Source organism: Mustela nigripes, chromosome 5 (genome assembly GCF_022355385.1).
Source record: "Mustela nigripes isolate SB6536 chromosome 5, MUSNIG.SB6536, whole genome shotgun sequence".
NCBI classification, from domain to species: Eukaryota; Metazoa; Chordata; class Mammalia; order Carnivora; family Mustelidae; genus Mustela; species Mustela nigripes.
In genome coordinates, this window is record NC_081561.1 from 78,954,933 (window position 1) to 78,971,795 (window position 16,863).

General features: G+C 36.6%; 1 protein-coding gene and 1 long non-coding RNA gene across 3 annotated transcripts in view; one reads left to right on the forward strand and one right to left on the reverse strand.

Annotated features, from left to right (window-relative positions):
- LAMA2 (laminin subunit alpha 2) overlaps positions 1 to 6,035 on the forward strand; it is a 638,355-nt gene extending 632,320 nt beyond the window's left edge. Inside the window, exon 63 of the mRNA XM_059400698.1 lies at positions 4,289 to 6,035. Within this exon, the coding sequence (XP_059256681.1) occupies positions 4,289 to 4,446 (158 nt within the window). The 3' untranslated portion in view covers positions 4,447 to 6,035. The remainder of the gene's footprint in view (positions 1 to 4,288) is intronic.
- Positions 1 to 16,863, reverse strand: part of LOC132018154 (uncharacterized) — a 75,742-nt gene that overhangs the window by 24,658 nt on the left and 34,221 nt on the right. For both annotated transcript variants that reach the window (XR_009404463.1, XR_009404462.1), the window contains exon 3: positions 9,831 to 9,999. This is a non-coding gene — a long non-coding RNA (uncharacterized LOC132018154). The remainder of the gene's footprint in view (positions 1 to 9,830; positions 10,000 to 16,863) is intronic.

A 16,863-nucleotide genomic window follows, 5' to 3' on the forward strand; every position in this document is an offset into this window, starting at 1 on the left:
AAGGACATTTGCATTATAAGGCTCTCAGAAGAACAGAGATAACAGGGGGCAGAACACTTATTTGATGAAATAATAGTTGAAAACTTTCCAAACCTGGGGAAAGAAACAGAAATTCAGACCAGGAAGCACAAAGATCCTCAACAAAATCAACCCAAGGGGTCCACATCAAAACACATAGTGATAAAAAGAGAAATTTAAAAGAAGCATGAGAAAAGAAAATAGTTATATACAAAAGGAAATCCCATAAGGCTATCAGATTTTTCAGCAGGAACTTTGCAAGCCAGAAGGCAGTGAATAATATATTCAAAGTGCTAAAAGGAAAGAAATCTGCATCGAAGAATTTTCTATCCAGTAAGGCTATTATTCAGAATAGGAGAGAGTTTCCCAGACAAACACAAGTTAAAGGAGTTCCTGACCACAAAATCAGCCTCCAAGAAATGTTAAATGGGACTCTGAGTGGAAGGGAAAGACCATAAATAAGAGTAAGAAAAGTAGGAAGTACAAAGCAGTAAAAATATGTGTATCTGTAAAAATCAGTCAAGGGACTCACAAAATAAAAAGATGTGAAGTATGACACCATATGCCTAAAATGTAGGGAGGAGAGGAATAAAAAATGGGTTTAAACTTAAGTGACTATCAATTTAATATAGATTGCCATATGCAGATGTTATGTACAAGCCTATGGTAATCAAATAAAATACCAGTAATAGATATGCAAAACAAAAAAAGAAAGGAATCCAAGTATATCACTAAAGAAAGCCACCTTATGGTGAGAAAAGAGAACAGAAAGAAATGAACAGAGATCTGTAAAAACAAATAACAAAATAGCAATAAATACATACCTATCAGATAATAATTACTTTGAATGTGAATGGACTAAATGCTCCAATCAAAAGACATTGGGTAATAGGATGGATTTAAAAAAAAAAAAAGATAAAAAGCAAGATAAAAAAAACAATATTTATATGCTGTCTATAAGAAATTCATCTGAAATCTAGGGACACCTGCAGATCAAAAGTAAGGGGATGGAGAAACATTTTTCATGCAAACGGATGTGAAAAGAAAGCTAGGGTCGCAATACTTCTATCAGACAAAATAGACTTTAAAACAAAGACTGTAAAAAGAGACAAAGAAGGGCGCTATATGATACTAAAGGGACAATCCAAAAATAAGGTACAACAATAGTAAATATTTATACACCCAAATACATTAAAAATTAATAACAAATATAAAGGAAATAATATTAATGCAGTAACAGTGGGGCGCACTTTAACATTCCACTTACATCAATGGACAGGTTGTCTAAGTAGAAAATCAACAAGGAAAAAGTGGCTTTGAATGACATAGGGGACCTGGTGGATTTAACAGATATAATCAGAACATCCCATCCCAGAACAGTAGGATACGCATTCTTTACAAGTGCACATAGAACATTCTCTAGAATAGATCACATATTAGGCCACAAAACAAGTCTCAACAAATTTAGAAAGATCCCAGTCATATCATGCATCTTTTCTGACCAAAATGCACTGAAACTAGAAATCAACCACAAGAAAAAGTCTGAGAAGACCACAAATACATGGAGGTTAAATAGCGTGCTATTAAACAATTAATAGATCAACCAAGAAATTAAACAAGAAATAAAAAAATACATGGAGACAAGTGAAAATGAAAACACAATTGTCCAGAATCTTTGGGATACGGATACAATCTCTGGGATACAATGGTCCTAAAAAGGAAGTATATAGCAATATAGTCCTGTCTCAAGAATCAAGAAAAATCTCAAATAAACAACATAACCTTAAACGTAAAGGAACTTGAAAAAGAACAACAAACCCAAAACCAGCAGAAGAAGTGATAAAGATTATCATAGAAATAAATGAAACAGAAACTTAAAAATATATATATATAACAGATCAATGAAACCAAAGCTGGTTCTTTGAAAATTAATAAACCATCAGATTTTTAAAGAAGACTCAAAATCAGAAATGATGTTTATACCACAGAGATACCAAGGATTCTAAGAGAATATTATGAAAAACTATATCCCAACAACTGGACAACCTAGAGGAAATGGATAAATTCCTAGAAACATAGAACCTCCCAAAACTGAGTCAGGAAGAAATAGAAAATTTGAACAGACCAATTACTAGGAATAAAATTGAATGAGTAACCAAAACACTCCCAACAAACAGAAGTCCAGGACCAGATAGCTTCACAAGTGAATTCTACCAAACATTTAAACATTTAAAGAGTTAATGCCTACTCTCCTCAAACTATTCCAAAAAACAAAAAACAAAAAAACTATTCCAAAAAAAAGAAGAGGAAGAAAAACTTCCAAATTCATGCTATGAGGCCAGAATTACCAAAACCAGAATAAGACTCTACCAAAAAAGAGAACTGCAGGCCAGTATTGCTGATGAAAATAGATGAAAAAATCTTCAGCAAAATACTAGGCATCTGAATGCAACAATACATTTTTTTAAAAATCACCTCTATAGAGTTTATTCCTGGGATGCAATTTTGACGTAATAACCACAAGTCAACTGGTATAACACATTACATCAACAAGAGAAAGGATAAAAACTGTAGAATCATTTCAATAGGTGCAGAAAAAACATTTGACAAAGTACAACATCCATGTATGATAAAAATCCTCAACAAATAGGTTTAACCGCAACATAATAAAGGCCATATGTAAAAACCCCACAGCTAACATCATGCTCAATGGTGAAAAACTGAGAGCTTTCCACTAAGGTAAAAAACAAGACAAGAATGTCCACTCTCATCACTGTTATTTATGGTACTAAAAGTCCTAGCCATAGCAATCAGGTAAGATAAAAGGAATGAAAGCAATCCAAATTGATAAGGAAGAAGTAAAATTTTCACTATCTGCAGATGACATGATACCTATATATAGAAAACCATAAACTCTGCCAAAAAACTACTAGAATGGATAAGGAATTCAGTAAGGTCACAATACAAAATCAATGTACAGAAATCCATTGCATTTCTGTACGCTAATAATGAAGTGGCCAAAAGAGAAAACGAGAAAACAACCCCATTTATAGTTGCACAAAAAATCAAATACATAGGAATAAATTTAACCAATGAGGTGAAAGACCTATATTCTGAAAACTACAAAACATTAAGAAATTGAAAATGACATAAACAGATGTAAAGATATCCCATGCTCATAAATTGGAAACACAAATATTGTTAAAACCTCCATAATACCCAAAGCAATCTTCTGATTTAATGCAATCCCCATCAAAATGCCAACTGCATTTTTCACAGAACTCATACAATCCTTCAAATTTATATAAAACCACAAAAGATTCCAAATAGTGAAAGCAATCTTGAAAAAGAAACACAAAGCTGGAGGTATCACAATTTCAGATTTCAAGTCATATTACAAAGTTACAGTAATCCAAACAACATGATACTGGCACAAAAATAGACCCACTGATCAAAGGAATAGAATAGAAAGCTTAGAAATAAACCCACCTTTTTATGGTCAATTAATATTTAACAAAGGAGGCCAGAACATGTAATAGGTATGTGTGTATATACATATTACATATATATTACATATATATATATCATATACACTGGAATATTACTCAGCCATTAAAAAAGAACTAAATCCTGCCATTTGCAGCAACATGGATAGATCTAGATAGTATAATGCTAAATAAGCCAACCAGAGAAAGAGGACCATATAATTCCACTCATATGTAGAATTTAAGAAACAAAACAAATGCACAAAAGAAGGGAAAAAAGATAAGTCAAAAAGCAAAAACGCAGATTCTTAAATATAGAGAACAAACAGATGGTTATCAGAGAGGAGGTGGTGGGGGGATGGGCAAAATAGATGAACAGGATTAAGGGTACACTTATCTCGATGAGCACCCAGTTGTATATGGGATTCTTGAATCACTAGGTTGTACACCTGGAAACAATGCAACACTATATGTTTACACTAGAGATTAAAAATTTTGTAAATTTTTAAATTTTTAAAAAATTCCGTTAACAAAGAGGCGCCTGAGTGGCTCAGTCTTTAAGGGTCTCCTTCTACTCAGGTCATGATCCCAGGGTCCTGGGATGGAGGCCCACATAGGGCTTGGTGCTTGGAGGGAAGCCTGTTTCTCCTTCTACCCCTCTCCCTCCTCATGTTCCCTCTCCCACTGTGTCTCTCTCTGTCAAATAAAAAAATAAAATCTTTTAAAAATTACCTTTAACATAGAAGCTACATTTTAAAACTGAGCCCATTTCTCATTTTTTTCAGATGGCCTCAACCAGTTCGGTCTGACAACCAGTGTTAGGTTTCGAGGTTGCATCCGATCTCTGAGGCTCACCAAAGGCACGGGCAAGCCACTGGAGGTCAATTTTGCCAAGGCCCTGGAGCTGTGGGGTGTTCAACCTGTATCATGCCCGGTCAACTAGACAAATAGGTTTAAGTCCAAGAAAGGTCCTTCAAGTATATCAAGTAAAACAAATGTATCTTACCTATATCTGCTATTAAAACTAATTTGTGCATGTGTATTGAATTCTTTCTGTACTCAGATGGTGCTAATTCAGATCCCAGACTGAATTTAAATTCAAGTTTCCTCAAGCCCATAAATATTAAACCGATTGTTTCACTCTAAATAATTGCTTGTTGTGTGTGATTTTAGAAATGAAAGACAAATTAATGAATTTGCAGCATGACTTGGAATCATCTCAAGAAGAGCTCAGATGTTATTTGTGAAGGCAACTTTTTTGTTTGTTTTTACTAACTCCTATTAATACATCTACCATCCTTTTTCATGTACGTCAGTCTTGGCTTTCTGTTCAGGCCACTGAAAACAATAGTAGATTTGGCATGTTTGATTGGGAGGAAATCAGCTCTTTTACTCCCTATGTTTGAGAAGGCATTAGCAAATCATTTCCCTGAGGCAAGTTCATTAACAGGAGTTTAACTAGCCAGATGAGTGAATACTTTTTTATGCCGAGCATATATTTAGAGAGTATAGATCAGATTCAGGCCAGAGAGCTTAATTACTTGATTTTCTTGTTTGATAATGATTTATAGGCTTTGGGGAGACCCCAGAACCAAGTTCCAGAATGATAATTAAGCACACATTTGATACTACAGTGTTGACACTCTGGGCTCTTCTAGTTTGCGGTGAATATCACAATATACATAATCACAGAGGAATAATACTGATATGCATTTTTACCTACCAGGAAACAATAAACCGAAAATGTAATAGCAATACCTCCCTGAGTCTTTTTGAGTTATAATATAACCTGACAAATTCATTTCCATAAAAATGTCTTTTTTGTTCTTCTTTGATCCACTGTTTAAATCATCTTCAAAAAGGTCTATGAGAAGACCACTCTAGATTTTATTCATCAGCTTAAGAAGGAAGTGTTTCATTTGCCCCCTTCAGTAGAAATAGTTGGAGTCTAACAATGCCAATCCTTTAAAGGAACAGTTCACATGGTAGCTTCAGCAGAAGAATAATAATCGTTTCTGACAGTGCTATCTATGAGGCAAAAGAAGGTGTTGTTTCTAACGGAGGAGATATCTAACACACTCTTAGCATTTCATCATTGACCAGTTGCTTGTTACCGTTTGCCTACACAGCCTCATTCTAGAGCAAGTGATTCTCAACCATGGCTCCATTTTGGAATTACCTGGGAAGCTTGATTTGATCTAGGATGTAGCCTGGCATGAGGATTTTTAAAAGTCTTCCCAGGCAATCCTAAAGTGCCATCAGGAATGAGAACCACTGTTCTAAAGAGGAAAATTATCCACTATGCCTCAAGTTGTAAAGTCATCTGAGAAGCCATTATTGACTGGTTTGGCCATTTTTTTCACACACAAAAATAATATTGAATCAAGTTAATGCCTTTTGAGCCATCTTTAAACAATAAAACTCTTTGAAAACCAAGGTGTTTTGAAACTGAAGGTGTTACTTCTGCACTGAACATTGATAAGATTTGGGCTTATCTGGAAAATAAGTGGATAAAAAGAAATAAAGATGCTAAGTTCCTAAATTAAAAGTTAATGCCTTTCTTTCTTGGAGCCTGAACAGAAACAAATATAACAAATTTGAAATAAAGGTACCTAATTTATACTCCTGTGAGAGTCAAGCCCTGCTAAAGTCAATTTGTATATGAATACCTTAGAATGGTAGAGTCCACGGGGCGCCTGGGTGGCACAGTTGGTGGGATGACCAACTCTTGGTTTCAGCTCAAGTAGTGGTCTCAGGATCTTGGAATTGGGGTCTATGTCAAGCTTTGCACTCAGCATTGATTCTGCTGGGGTTCTCTCTCCCTCTTCCCCTTCCCCTATCCCCTGCACGCTCCTATGCACTTACACTTTCTTTAAAAAAAAAAAAATGGTGGAGTTGGAAGCGCCCTTTGAAATCAATAAATACAGTGATTCTTAACTTTGCTAGACATTGAAATTGCCTTGGGTACATAAGAAAAGAATCAAATCTGGATATCACTCCAGACCTTAAATCTCTGGATAAGGCCCTGGTACTGGCATTTTTCTAAACATCTCTAGCTGATTCCAATGTGTGAGCAAGGCTGAGAACTCAGGTTTCTACTGCCTCCATATTTTATGGGGAGGGACTGGAGGAAACCTACGGAGAACTGATGGTGTACTCAAAGTCCCACATTAGTTAAGTATGCCAAAACAGTCCTAAGAAAGCTAATCTGGACCCAAGCAGAATTTATGGAATCAGGTTTTGGCTATATGTGTCCCATACGAAATCCCTATTCCAAAATGGATCATGAATTTGTATGGACAAAGTTTATCCAAATTCTACGATGAGAAATAAGGAAATTTTAGGAACAGGAAATATTTCTCTAACATATTTTAAATAAATTTTCTACCTCAATAATCAGATTCTTAGCCCAAAACAAAATGTTTCTTTCACCCAATCTTATCCCCTCAATAATTTCCTCACCTCCTTCCACCCACAGCAATCATGAAGAGAGCAGAATACTTTTCATTTATTTTTCAAACACCCACTCCTACCAGGTTGCCAGCCTTCTTCTTTAAGAAGGTGCTTTGCACTTCAAAAGAAAAACATTTAGGAGGGGAGTTTTATTGAGGTTACCATGGTGAACACGGCAGACAAAGGAAAATAAGGAACTGAGCAGATTTCAGCCCCAAAGCACTAGAACACTGCCAGACACTTAAAGCTTCAATTAGTGGTTTTAAAAAATCATAACTATTTTCTCCTTCTTTGATTTAGCCTATTATCTCTAACTATAGAACTCTCCTAGATTTTCTGCTTAACAACAGAGGAACTGACTACTTAAGAATGGAAAATCTCAATTTTATGTTAATTATTTGCTGAAATATTTGGGAATGAACTGGTATCTACAATTATTATGGAAACAAAGCAATAATTTTCACAAGTGCTGAAGATAGTCTTTCACTACCACTTGCAAAAGATACGACTTCTTCTTGATGCAACTTTATCTCTGTTTTTCAATGTCTTCTAACCTCTGTTGAATCAAGAAAGGTACAAACTTAATGTACTGTCCGCATTTGCTTGACCGAGATTAGTGCATCTTCAGATCCAGCAGGTACCTGCAGGGAAAGAATGCCTCAGGCCGGGCCTGGAATTCTCTTATTTTGGAATCTTGATAATGCACGTTAGTTAGTGCATTTGTGCCAGATACCCAAGTGAGCAGGAAATTTGTGTCCATTGTCAAAATGAGAGCGTTGTGACACAGTGAACTGTGGTCCCCCTTCTCCAAACTCATTTGTTGAAGTTCTAGCCCACAGTACCTGAAAATGTGACTGTATTTGCAGGTGGGGCTTGAAAGGGGTCATTAAGGTACAATGAAGTCATGTGGGTGGGCCCTGCTCCAACATGACAGATGTCCTTATAAGAAGGGAAGAGACATGGGGTGCCTGGGTGGCTCAGTGGGTTAAAGCCTCTGCCTTTGGCTCAGGTCATGATCTCAGGATCCTGGGATCAAGCCTCGAGTCAAGCTCTCTGCTCTGCAGGGAGCCTGCTTCCTCCCTACTCTCTCTCTCTGCCTGCCTCTCTGCCTACTTGTGATCTCTCTCTCTCTCTCATTCTCTGTGTCAAATAAATAAAATCTTAAAAAAAAAAAAAAAAGAAGAAGAAGATGAAGAAGGGAAGAGACACAGGGAAAAGACCATGTGAAAACCCAGAGAGAAGATGGCCCTCTAAGCCCAGAATAGAGGCCTCTAGAAGAAACCAACCCTGCCAACATCTTGAACTCAGATATCTAGCCTCTAGAATTATGAGAAAATAAATGTCTGTTATTGAAGCTCCCTATTTTGTGGTACTTCCCTATGGCAGTCCCAGCAAACTAACACAGAGCTTTTCTGCATACATACATACATACATACAGCATCAGAATATTCTGTTTCCTTCAGAATGACCTGTACATCAGAGAAACCAATTATTTTGAAGAGTGACCATTATCACTTACGTAAATGAAAAGAAAAAAATTGAGATTAAAAAAAAATAAAAGTCACAACATACTTAAACAGAGGAAGTTGTTGTTATATGTGCCTAGGGATATTAGGAATAGCTACATAGTAATTATAAATCAAAGAAATAATGTTCTTCTCAATAATACCACTTATTGAACTTTTCAGCAGAATGGATTCTCTGGAGAGCTTTTCTGTTTTGTATATTCAAGTTTATAGAGAACTACTAATTTACCCTTGGACAAATCAAAGCCCTGCTTTATTTCAGAAAGTTGTCTCTCTGGAGTTCAGCCCCCTGCAGGGACATAGCTAATAATATAAAAGGTGGTAGAAGTGGAGGTGGTGAGAAGTAATTAGATTCTGATATATTTTGAAGATGGATTAGTGTTTCCTGCAGGATTGTCTATGGAGTATGAGATAATAAAGTATGGATAAGTTCTGATCATCCGAAAGAATAAAGTAGCCATTATTCAGAGATGGGGGCTGTAGTTGAAGTGGACTTTTTACAGAAAGGAACACCAGGTGATCAGTTTTAGATATATTAATTTTAAACTATCCACTAGGTATCTTAAGGACATTGTACCATAGGCAGTTGGATAATGAGTCTGGAGTTCAGAAAACAGGTCTGAACTGTAGATAGAACATGGGAGTCATCAGAATATTGATGTTATTTGTAGCCACATGACTGAATGAGATCACCAAGGGAGTGAGTGTAGACAGAGGACTATAGACACGCCAAAATTATGTGTATTAAGAGTATGGGTATCATAAAAATTACTCAGAACTTAAAACTAGGAAAAAGAAAGTATTGTTCTTTCAGTGCATTACTGGGCTTGACTTTCTATTGACTGGACTATTTTACAACTCTGTCTGGTTAAAGGTATCCTATAGGTTTTTGTCTCAAAGAAATGTAAATAAATTGTCTGGTTGAAGGTAACAATTTTTTTCTAACTGAATAATCTTATCCTAATATCCCTTTATGTGTGTGCGTGTATGTATAAATTCTCAAATGTGCTTTAGACGTGTTCATCATCTTATTTCTTCCCTCATTGAGTTAAATAAAATCTTTGACATGTGTTCACATTATATTTGCCTGAGAGTCATAAATATTTAACCTTTTGAAAATTTTACTTCAGCAGGGGAGAAGGGGAGGAGGAGGAACCAGCTGAATATGTCCTGCTTAAATCAAACCAAAAATCAAGTCACACAATTTGTTCACTTGAAAGTGAATTTTCTCAATTCCCTAACCCTATGTTTTCATTGCTACATTTCTTGGGAAGTAATTACTTTAGAAACTTAAATAATATTAAGAGAGGAAAAAAAAGCTTAAGAAAAGAAATACAGGGGTACCTACATGGCTCAGTTGGTTAAGCATCTGCCTGCAGCTCTGATCTCAGGGTCCAGGGATCGAGCCCTACCTCGGGCTCCCTGCTTCTGCTTCTCCCCTTGCATTTCCTCTGGCTCTCTGGCTCTTTGGCTGTCTGGCGCTCCTGCTCGCTCTCGCTCTCTCTCTCTCTCTCTCTCTGTCAAATAAATAAATAAAATTAAAAAAAAAAAACAGTTAACATCTTCTTATTTCACTTTTTATTGATAATTTCTCTCTCCTGCTAGTTCAGCCTCTGATTTTTACACACACACACACACACACACACACACACACACACATCCAGTCTTACCTATTTAATAATGTTGGAGCCAGGAACAGATTCTTTGTGGCCAGATACACTATTGACTTTAAAATTCCTTTATAGAGGCTCTCTGCTCAGCAGCAAGCCTGCTTCCTCCCTCTCACTCTGCCTGCCTCTCTACCTCCTTGTGATCTCTCTCTGTCAAATAAATAAATAAAATCTTAAAAAAAAAAAAAATTCTTTTCTAGAAGTATGGCCTAAACTTTTGATTCTCAAACTCTTGTATATAACACCTAATCATAAAAACATGCATATAATCTTTTAATCATTTTGTTACTTTTGAACTACATAAGATAAATCAAACACTTAAATTAGATCAGTACATTAAAATCCCTTTAGACAATTATACAATATTTTCTAATAAAGCCTGTTATCTTACCTATAATAGAAATCAAACTGACCGGTAAAAATCACAAAAGAAGTATTGGAATAGACTGACTGAATTTGAAGAGTATGTTTTGAATTAACTGACTTAAGCTATGCACCAACCCCAGAATTCATCAAAGGTACTCTAATAGGCACTTTAGAGAAATGGGCAAATCAGCTCTAAAACTAAAATATCAGGGAGGCCTGGGTGCCTCAGTTGGTTGAGTGCCCAAATCTAGATTTCAGTTCATGTCATGATCTCAGGGTCCTGGGATCGAGACCTATGTTGGGTTCTTTGCTCAGTGGGGCATCTGCTTGAGATTCTCTCCCTCTCCCTCTGCCTCTGCCCGTTCACCACTCTCATGCTAACAAGCAGGGGGAACAGGAAAGGGAGAAGCAGACTCTGTGCTAAGCAGAGAGCCCAATGTGGAACTCAATCCCAGGACCACAGGATCATGACCTGAGCTGTAAGCAGATGCTTGACCGACTGAATCACCCAGGTACCCCCCAAATAAATAAAACTTTTTTTAAAAAAAACAAAATATCAGGGCGCCTGGGTGGCTCAGAGGGTTAAGGCCTCTGCTTTCAGCTCAGGTCATGATACCAGGGTCCTGGGATCGAGCCCCAGGTCAGGCTCTCTGCTCGGCAGAGAGCCTGCTTCCTCCTCTTTCTCTGCCTGCCTCTCTGCCTGCTTGTGATCTCTCTCTGTCAAATAAATAAATAAAATCTATAAAAAAAAACAAAAAACAAAAAACTGAAATATCAACATTAAATACTGCTGACTGTAGACGGAGTAAAACATGCCACATATACAAAACAGGATGAATAAGAAAAACACATAATATCAAGTATGAGCCCCAAATCAAAACTGACCAAACGATGCTACAAATTTCAGGTGACAGTATTTCATCGAGATGTATTTTGCATTAAAAACTCTATAGAGTATTTTCAGGGTTAAAACTGTCAGGATTTATTTAATTAAATAAATGATGGTCATGAGTCTTCTAAGAGGTATCAAATAAACCCAGCCAGCCTTTCTATATTAAACAGATGGAGATGGAAGAAGAGAAGGAGAGAAAAGAGAAGGACTGAGACTTTTCTCATTTTGAAGGCAATGCCCACTTTAAATATATAGTAAAAGTAAATTTATTGGTAAATTCCTTTTGTTGGATTGTAATATACAGAATTCATATTAATATTTTTTTTAATTTTTTTATTTTTTATAAACATATTTTTATCCCCAGGGGTACAGGTCTGTGAATCACCAGGTTTACACACTTCACAGCACTCACCAAAGCACACACCCTCCCCAATGTCCATAATCCCACCCCCTTCTCCCAAACCCCCTCCCCCCAGCAACCCTCAGTTTGTTTTGTGAGATTAAGAGTCACTTATGGTTTGTCTCCCTCCCAATCCCATCTTGTTTCATTGATTCTTCTCCTACCCACTTAAGCCCCCATATTGCATCACCACTTCCTCATATCAGGGAGATCATATGATAGTTGTCTTTCTCTGCTTGACTTATTTCGCTAAGCATGATACGCTCTAGTTCCATCCATGTTGTCGCAAATGGCAAGATTTCATTTCTTTTGATGGCTGCATAGTATTCCATTGTGTATATGTACCACATCTTCTTGATCCATTCATCTGTTGATGGACATCTAGGTTCTTTCCATAGTTTGGCTATTGTGGACATTGCTGCTATAAACATTCGGGTGCATGTGCCCCTTTGGATCACTACGTTTGTATCTTTAGGGTAAACACCCAATAGTGCAATTGCTGGGTCGAATAGCCAAAGGGATATTGAAAAAGAAAGCCAACGTTGGTGGCATCACAATTCCGGACTTCAAGCTCTATATTAATATTTTGATTAAAATTTCAGCAGTGTTATGGCATCATAAATGGATCAAAACCATATGCTCTAATGTTTGCGATTTTTATATTTTTGTAGTATAAAACATCAATTGGTTCATTTTAACATTTTCATTATTTATTTCTCAATTACAATTAAAAAAAGTTTTCACCTACTACATGCAGTCACTTCTTAAAAGTTGAAAAATATTATTACTGCACATAATTTAGTGCTGGTAAGTAAATAGTGAACTAGACAAAATTTAACAATTTACTTTTTCTTACAAATTGGTTTCTAATTTATTAGAGATAATTATGATATACCATATATAATTTTTTATCAGATAACATAAATTAAGAATCTGATGAGGAAAATTTGCACAAATTAATTTCATTACAGTCACAACATCAAGGTGCCCAGCATCTCATAATGGGTAGTAAATCTACTGAATAACTGAAAACTTAAAGTAGGTATTATCAGAAACAATAATGTGAGGATAAGGGGCACCTGGGTGGTTCAGTGGGTTAAGCTGCTGCCTTTGGCTCAGGTCATGATCTCAGGGTCCTGGGATCGAGTCCTGCATCAAGCTTTCTGCTCAGCAGGGAGCCTGCTTCCCTCTCTCTCTCTCTCTCTGCCTGCCTCTCTGCTACTTGTGATCTCTCTCTGTAAAATAAATAAATAAAATCTTTAAAAAAAATAATGTGAGGATAAAAGAAAGGGGATTAATATGGAATTTGTTTCAAGGAGATTAAAATAACAAATTTATTAAAAATTATGTAATAATCTGGGGTGCCTGGGTGGCTCAGTGGGTTAAAGCCTCTGCCTTCGGCTCAGGTCATGATCCCAGGGTGCTGGGATCAAGGCCCACATCGGGCTCTCTGCTCAGCAGGGAGCCTGCTTCCTCCTCTCTCTGCCTGCCTCTCTGCCTACTTGTGATCTCTTTCTGTTAAATAAATAAATAAAATCTTTTAAAAAATTATGTAATAATCTAAATAATATTGGTTTAAACCAATGTAATGTATATAATTACACTGAATTCCTAAACCATGCCAGAATATTATATTTAAAAGTATAAGATAATAAATAGCTTCACAAATGTGATTGTTCTGACTCTACTAGGTACCAATGGGTTCAAGTGTGTCCAGAAGCTCATCTCTGAAAAGGTACAGTAATGATAAAGAAGAGTCATAGGAGAACAAAGCTCCTGAAGAAATATCTGAACAAAATCACAACAGGAACCAGAGATATCAGGATCCAGATATTAAAATCAAAGGAGCCTCTTTAAATTAAACATTGTCAAAATCCCTTTTCCTTAGAAGACTATGGAGAATAGACACCTATAAAATAAAAAGACAAAGAACTATTTGTTTAAATCAACCTTTCAACTGAGAATAAATTGTTCCCATGCTCATGGATTGGAAGAAGTAATATTGTTAAAATGTCTGTTCTAGCCAAAGCAAATTATAGATTTAAAGCAATCCCTATGAAGTTATCAATAGCATTTTTCATAGAAATAGAACAAACAGTCCTAAAATTTACTGTATGGAATCACAAAAAAAGCCCAAATAGCCAAAGTTATCTTGAGAAAGAACAAAGCTGGAAGCTCTCAGATTTCAAGATACACTATAAAGCTATAGTATTCAAAACAGCGTGGTACCAACACAAAAATAGATCAATGGAATACAACAGAAAACCCAGAAATAAACCCACTCTTACATGGTCAATTAATCTATGACAAAGAAGGTAAGAATATACAATGGGGATAAGATAATTTCTTAATAAGTGGTGCTGGGAAAACTGGATGGCGACATGGAAAAGAATGAAACTGGACAGCTTACACAATACAAAAATAAAAGTAAGTCCTGAGATCATAAAACTCCTAGAAGAAAACATAGGCAGTAATTTCTTTGACACCAGGAACAATTTTCTAGTTGTTTCCTCAGGCAAGGGAAATAAAAGAAAAAACTACTGGGACTACACCAAAATAAAAGCTTTTGCACATCAAGGAAAAAAAAAGTCAACCTACTGAATCAGAGAAAATATTTGCAAATGACATATCAGCAAAGGGTTACTATCTTAGATATATTAAGAACTTCTAAAACTTGACACCAAATAAAAACCCAAATAACCCAATTAAAAAATGGTCAGAGGACCTGAATAGACACTCTTCCAAAAGAACCATACAAATGGCCAACAGACAAATGGGAACATTCTCAGAACCACTAATCACCAGGGAAATACAAATTAAAATCATAGTGAGATATCACATTATACCCATCAGAATAGCTATAATCAAAAAGACAAGAAGTAACAAATATTGGTGAGAATGTGGAGAAAAAGGAACCCTTGTGCACTATTGGTGGGAATGTAAATTTGTACAGCCACTATGGAAATTAGTATGGAGGTTCCTTAAGAAATTAAAAATAGGGGCGCCTGGGTGGCTCAGTGGGTTAAAGCCTCTGCCTTCGGCTCAGGTCATGATCTCAGGGTCCTGGGATCAAGGTCCCTGCTGAGCAGAGAGCCTGCTTCCTCCTCTCTCTGCCTGCCTCTCTGCCTACTTGTGATCTCTGTCCATCAAATAAATAAATAAAAATCTTAAAAAAAAAGAAATTAAAAATAGAAATATCACATGATCCAGTAATTCCACTACTGCGTATTTACCCAAAGAAAAAAGAAAGAACTAATTAGAAAAGATATATGTACTTCTATGTTCACTGCAACATTTTTTATAATAACTAAGATACTGAAACAGCCCAACCGGCCATTGATAGAAGAATGGATAAAGAAGTTACGGCGTATATATATATACAATGGGATATTACTCAGCCATTAAAAAGAATGAGATCTTGCCATCTGTGACAATATGGGTGGACCTAAAGGGTATTATGTTAACTGAAATAAATACAAAGCAGAAACAGATCCAAATACAGAGAACAAATTGCTGGTTGTCAGGGGGTGGAGGGGTGGGAAGAGAGTGGGAGATGCAGGTTTCCAGTTATGGAATGACTAAGTCATAGGGATAAAAGGCACAGCAGAGAGAATATAGTCAATGGTATTGTAAGAGCATTGTATGGTGACAGATGATGGTAGCTACAGTTGTGGTGAGCGTAACACAGAGTTGTCCATTCACTATGTTGTGCACCTGAAACTAATGTAACGTTATGTCTTAACTATACTTTTATAAAAAAAGAAATGTTAGGGGCACCTGGGTGGCTCAGTCAATTAAGTATCTGTCTTCAGCTCAGATCATGATCCTGGGGTCCTGATATCAAGCCCCGTATCGGGATCCCTGCTCAGCAGGGAGTCTGCTTCTCCCTCTCCCTCTGCTGCCTCCCCTGCATGCACTTTCTCTCTCCAACAAATAAATAAAAATCTGAAAAAATTTTTTTTAAATAAATAAGAAAATTTTTAAAAAAGAGTAAGTTATTTCTTAGCATCCATTTCACACACTTTTGGTCCAATTATTATAAATGTACCACACAACAAACTAATGAAAGTTTATGCAACAACTGTAAAAACTCATACATAACAAAATATTGGGGAAAATAATATTCTATTTTGTGTAGGTTTTTAAAGTCATTCCAAAGGTAAAAGGAAAGTACATTTATTGAACTTATGGAGCTGTAAAAGACATGTATTCCAGATTTATTCCCCTTGATTCTGAAAAGAAGTCCCTACATTTTGAGGGGGCCTATCCCTTCCACTACCTCTGCATCAGAAACGGGTGCCAACAATTCCATCAGGAAATCCTATCACATCCTCTGACCTACAGTGACTGGCATACTAAGGGATCCAATTAGAACCGGCGAGTTTTCTGTGAGGCTTCTGTGAAAAGATATACCCCTCTTCCAAGTTAATGCATAGTGTGCATAAGGACGTGACAGCTGGGATGGTTGCGTCCAATTTGCTACTAAGTGGAGAGCACCCACATCTGCCAAGGGACGTCAGGATGGAACCCCAGGATGAAGCTGGTATTGCAAAAGGCAGAGTAGATGGGGTCCCTGGGTGGCTCTGTGGGTTAAAGCCTCTGTCTTCAGCTCAGGTCATGATCCTAGAGTTCTGGGATTGAGCCCCACATCAGGCTCTCTGCTCAGCAGGGAGCCTGCTTCCTCCTTTTTCTCTCTCGGGGCCTGCCTCTCTGCCTACTTGTGATCTCTCTCTGTCAAATAAATAAAATCTTTAAAAAAAAAAAAAAGGCAGAGTAGAGAAATCATGTCTTCGGTGAGTTAACTTCAGCTGAAGACTGTCACACTCTGGCCTATTCAGTTACGTACACTAGGATAATTTATTATTATTATTATTGTTAAAGCCAATATTAGAGTTTTTCTCTCACTTGGAACATTCAAGTCTTACTGACAGACATGCTAACTATATGCTACCCTATATATACATTCTCCAAGTTAATCCTCTCAACAGCTTTTCTGGCATCACTGTTATCATCCCCATTTTAGATATGAAATAACAGAGGCTTTAAACAATTA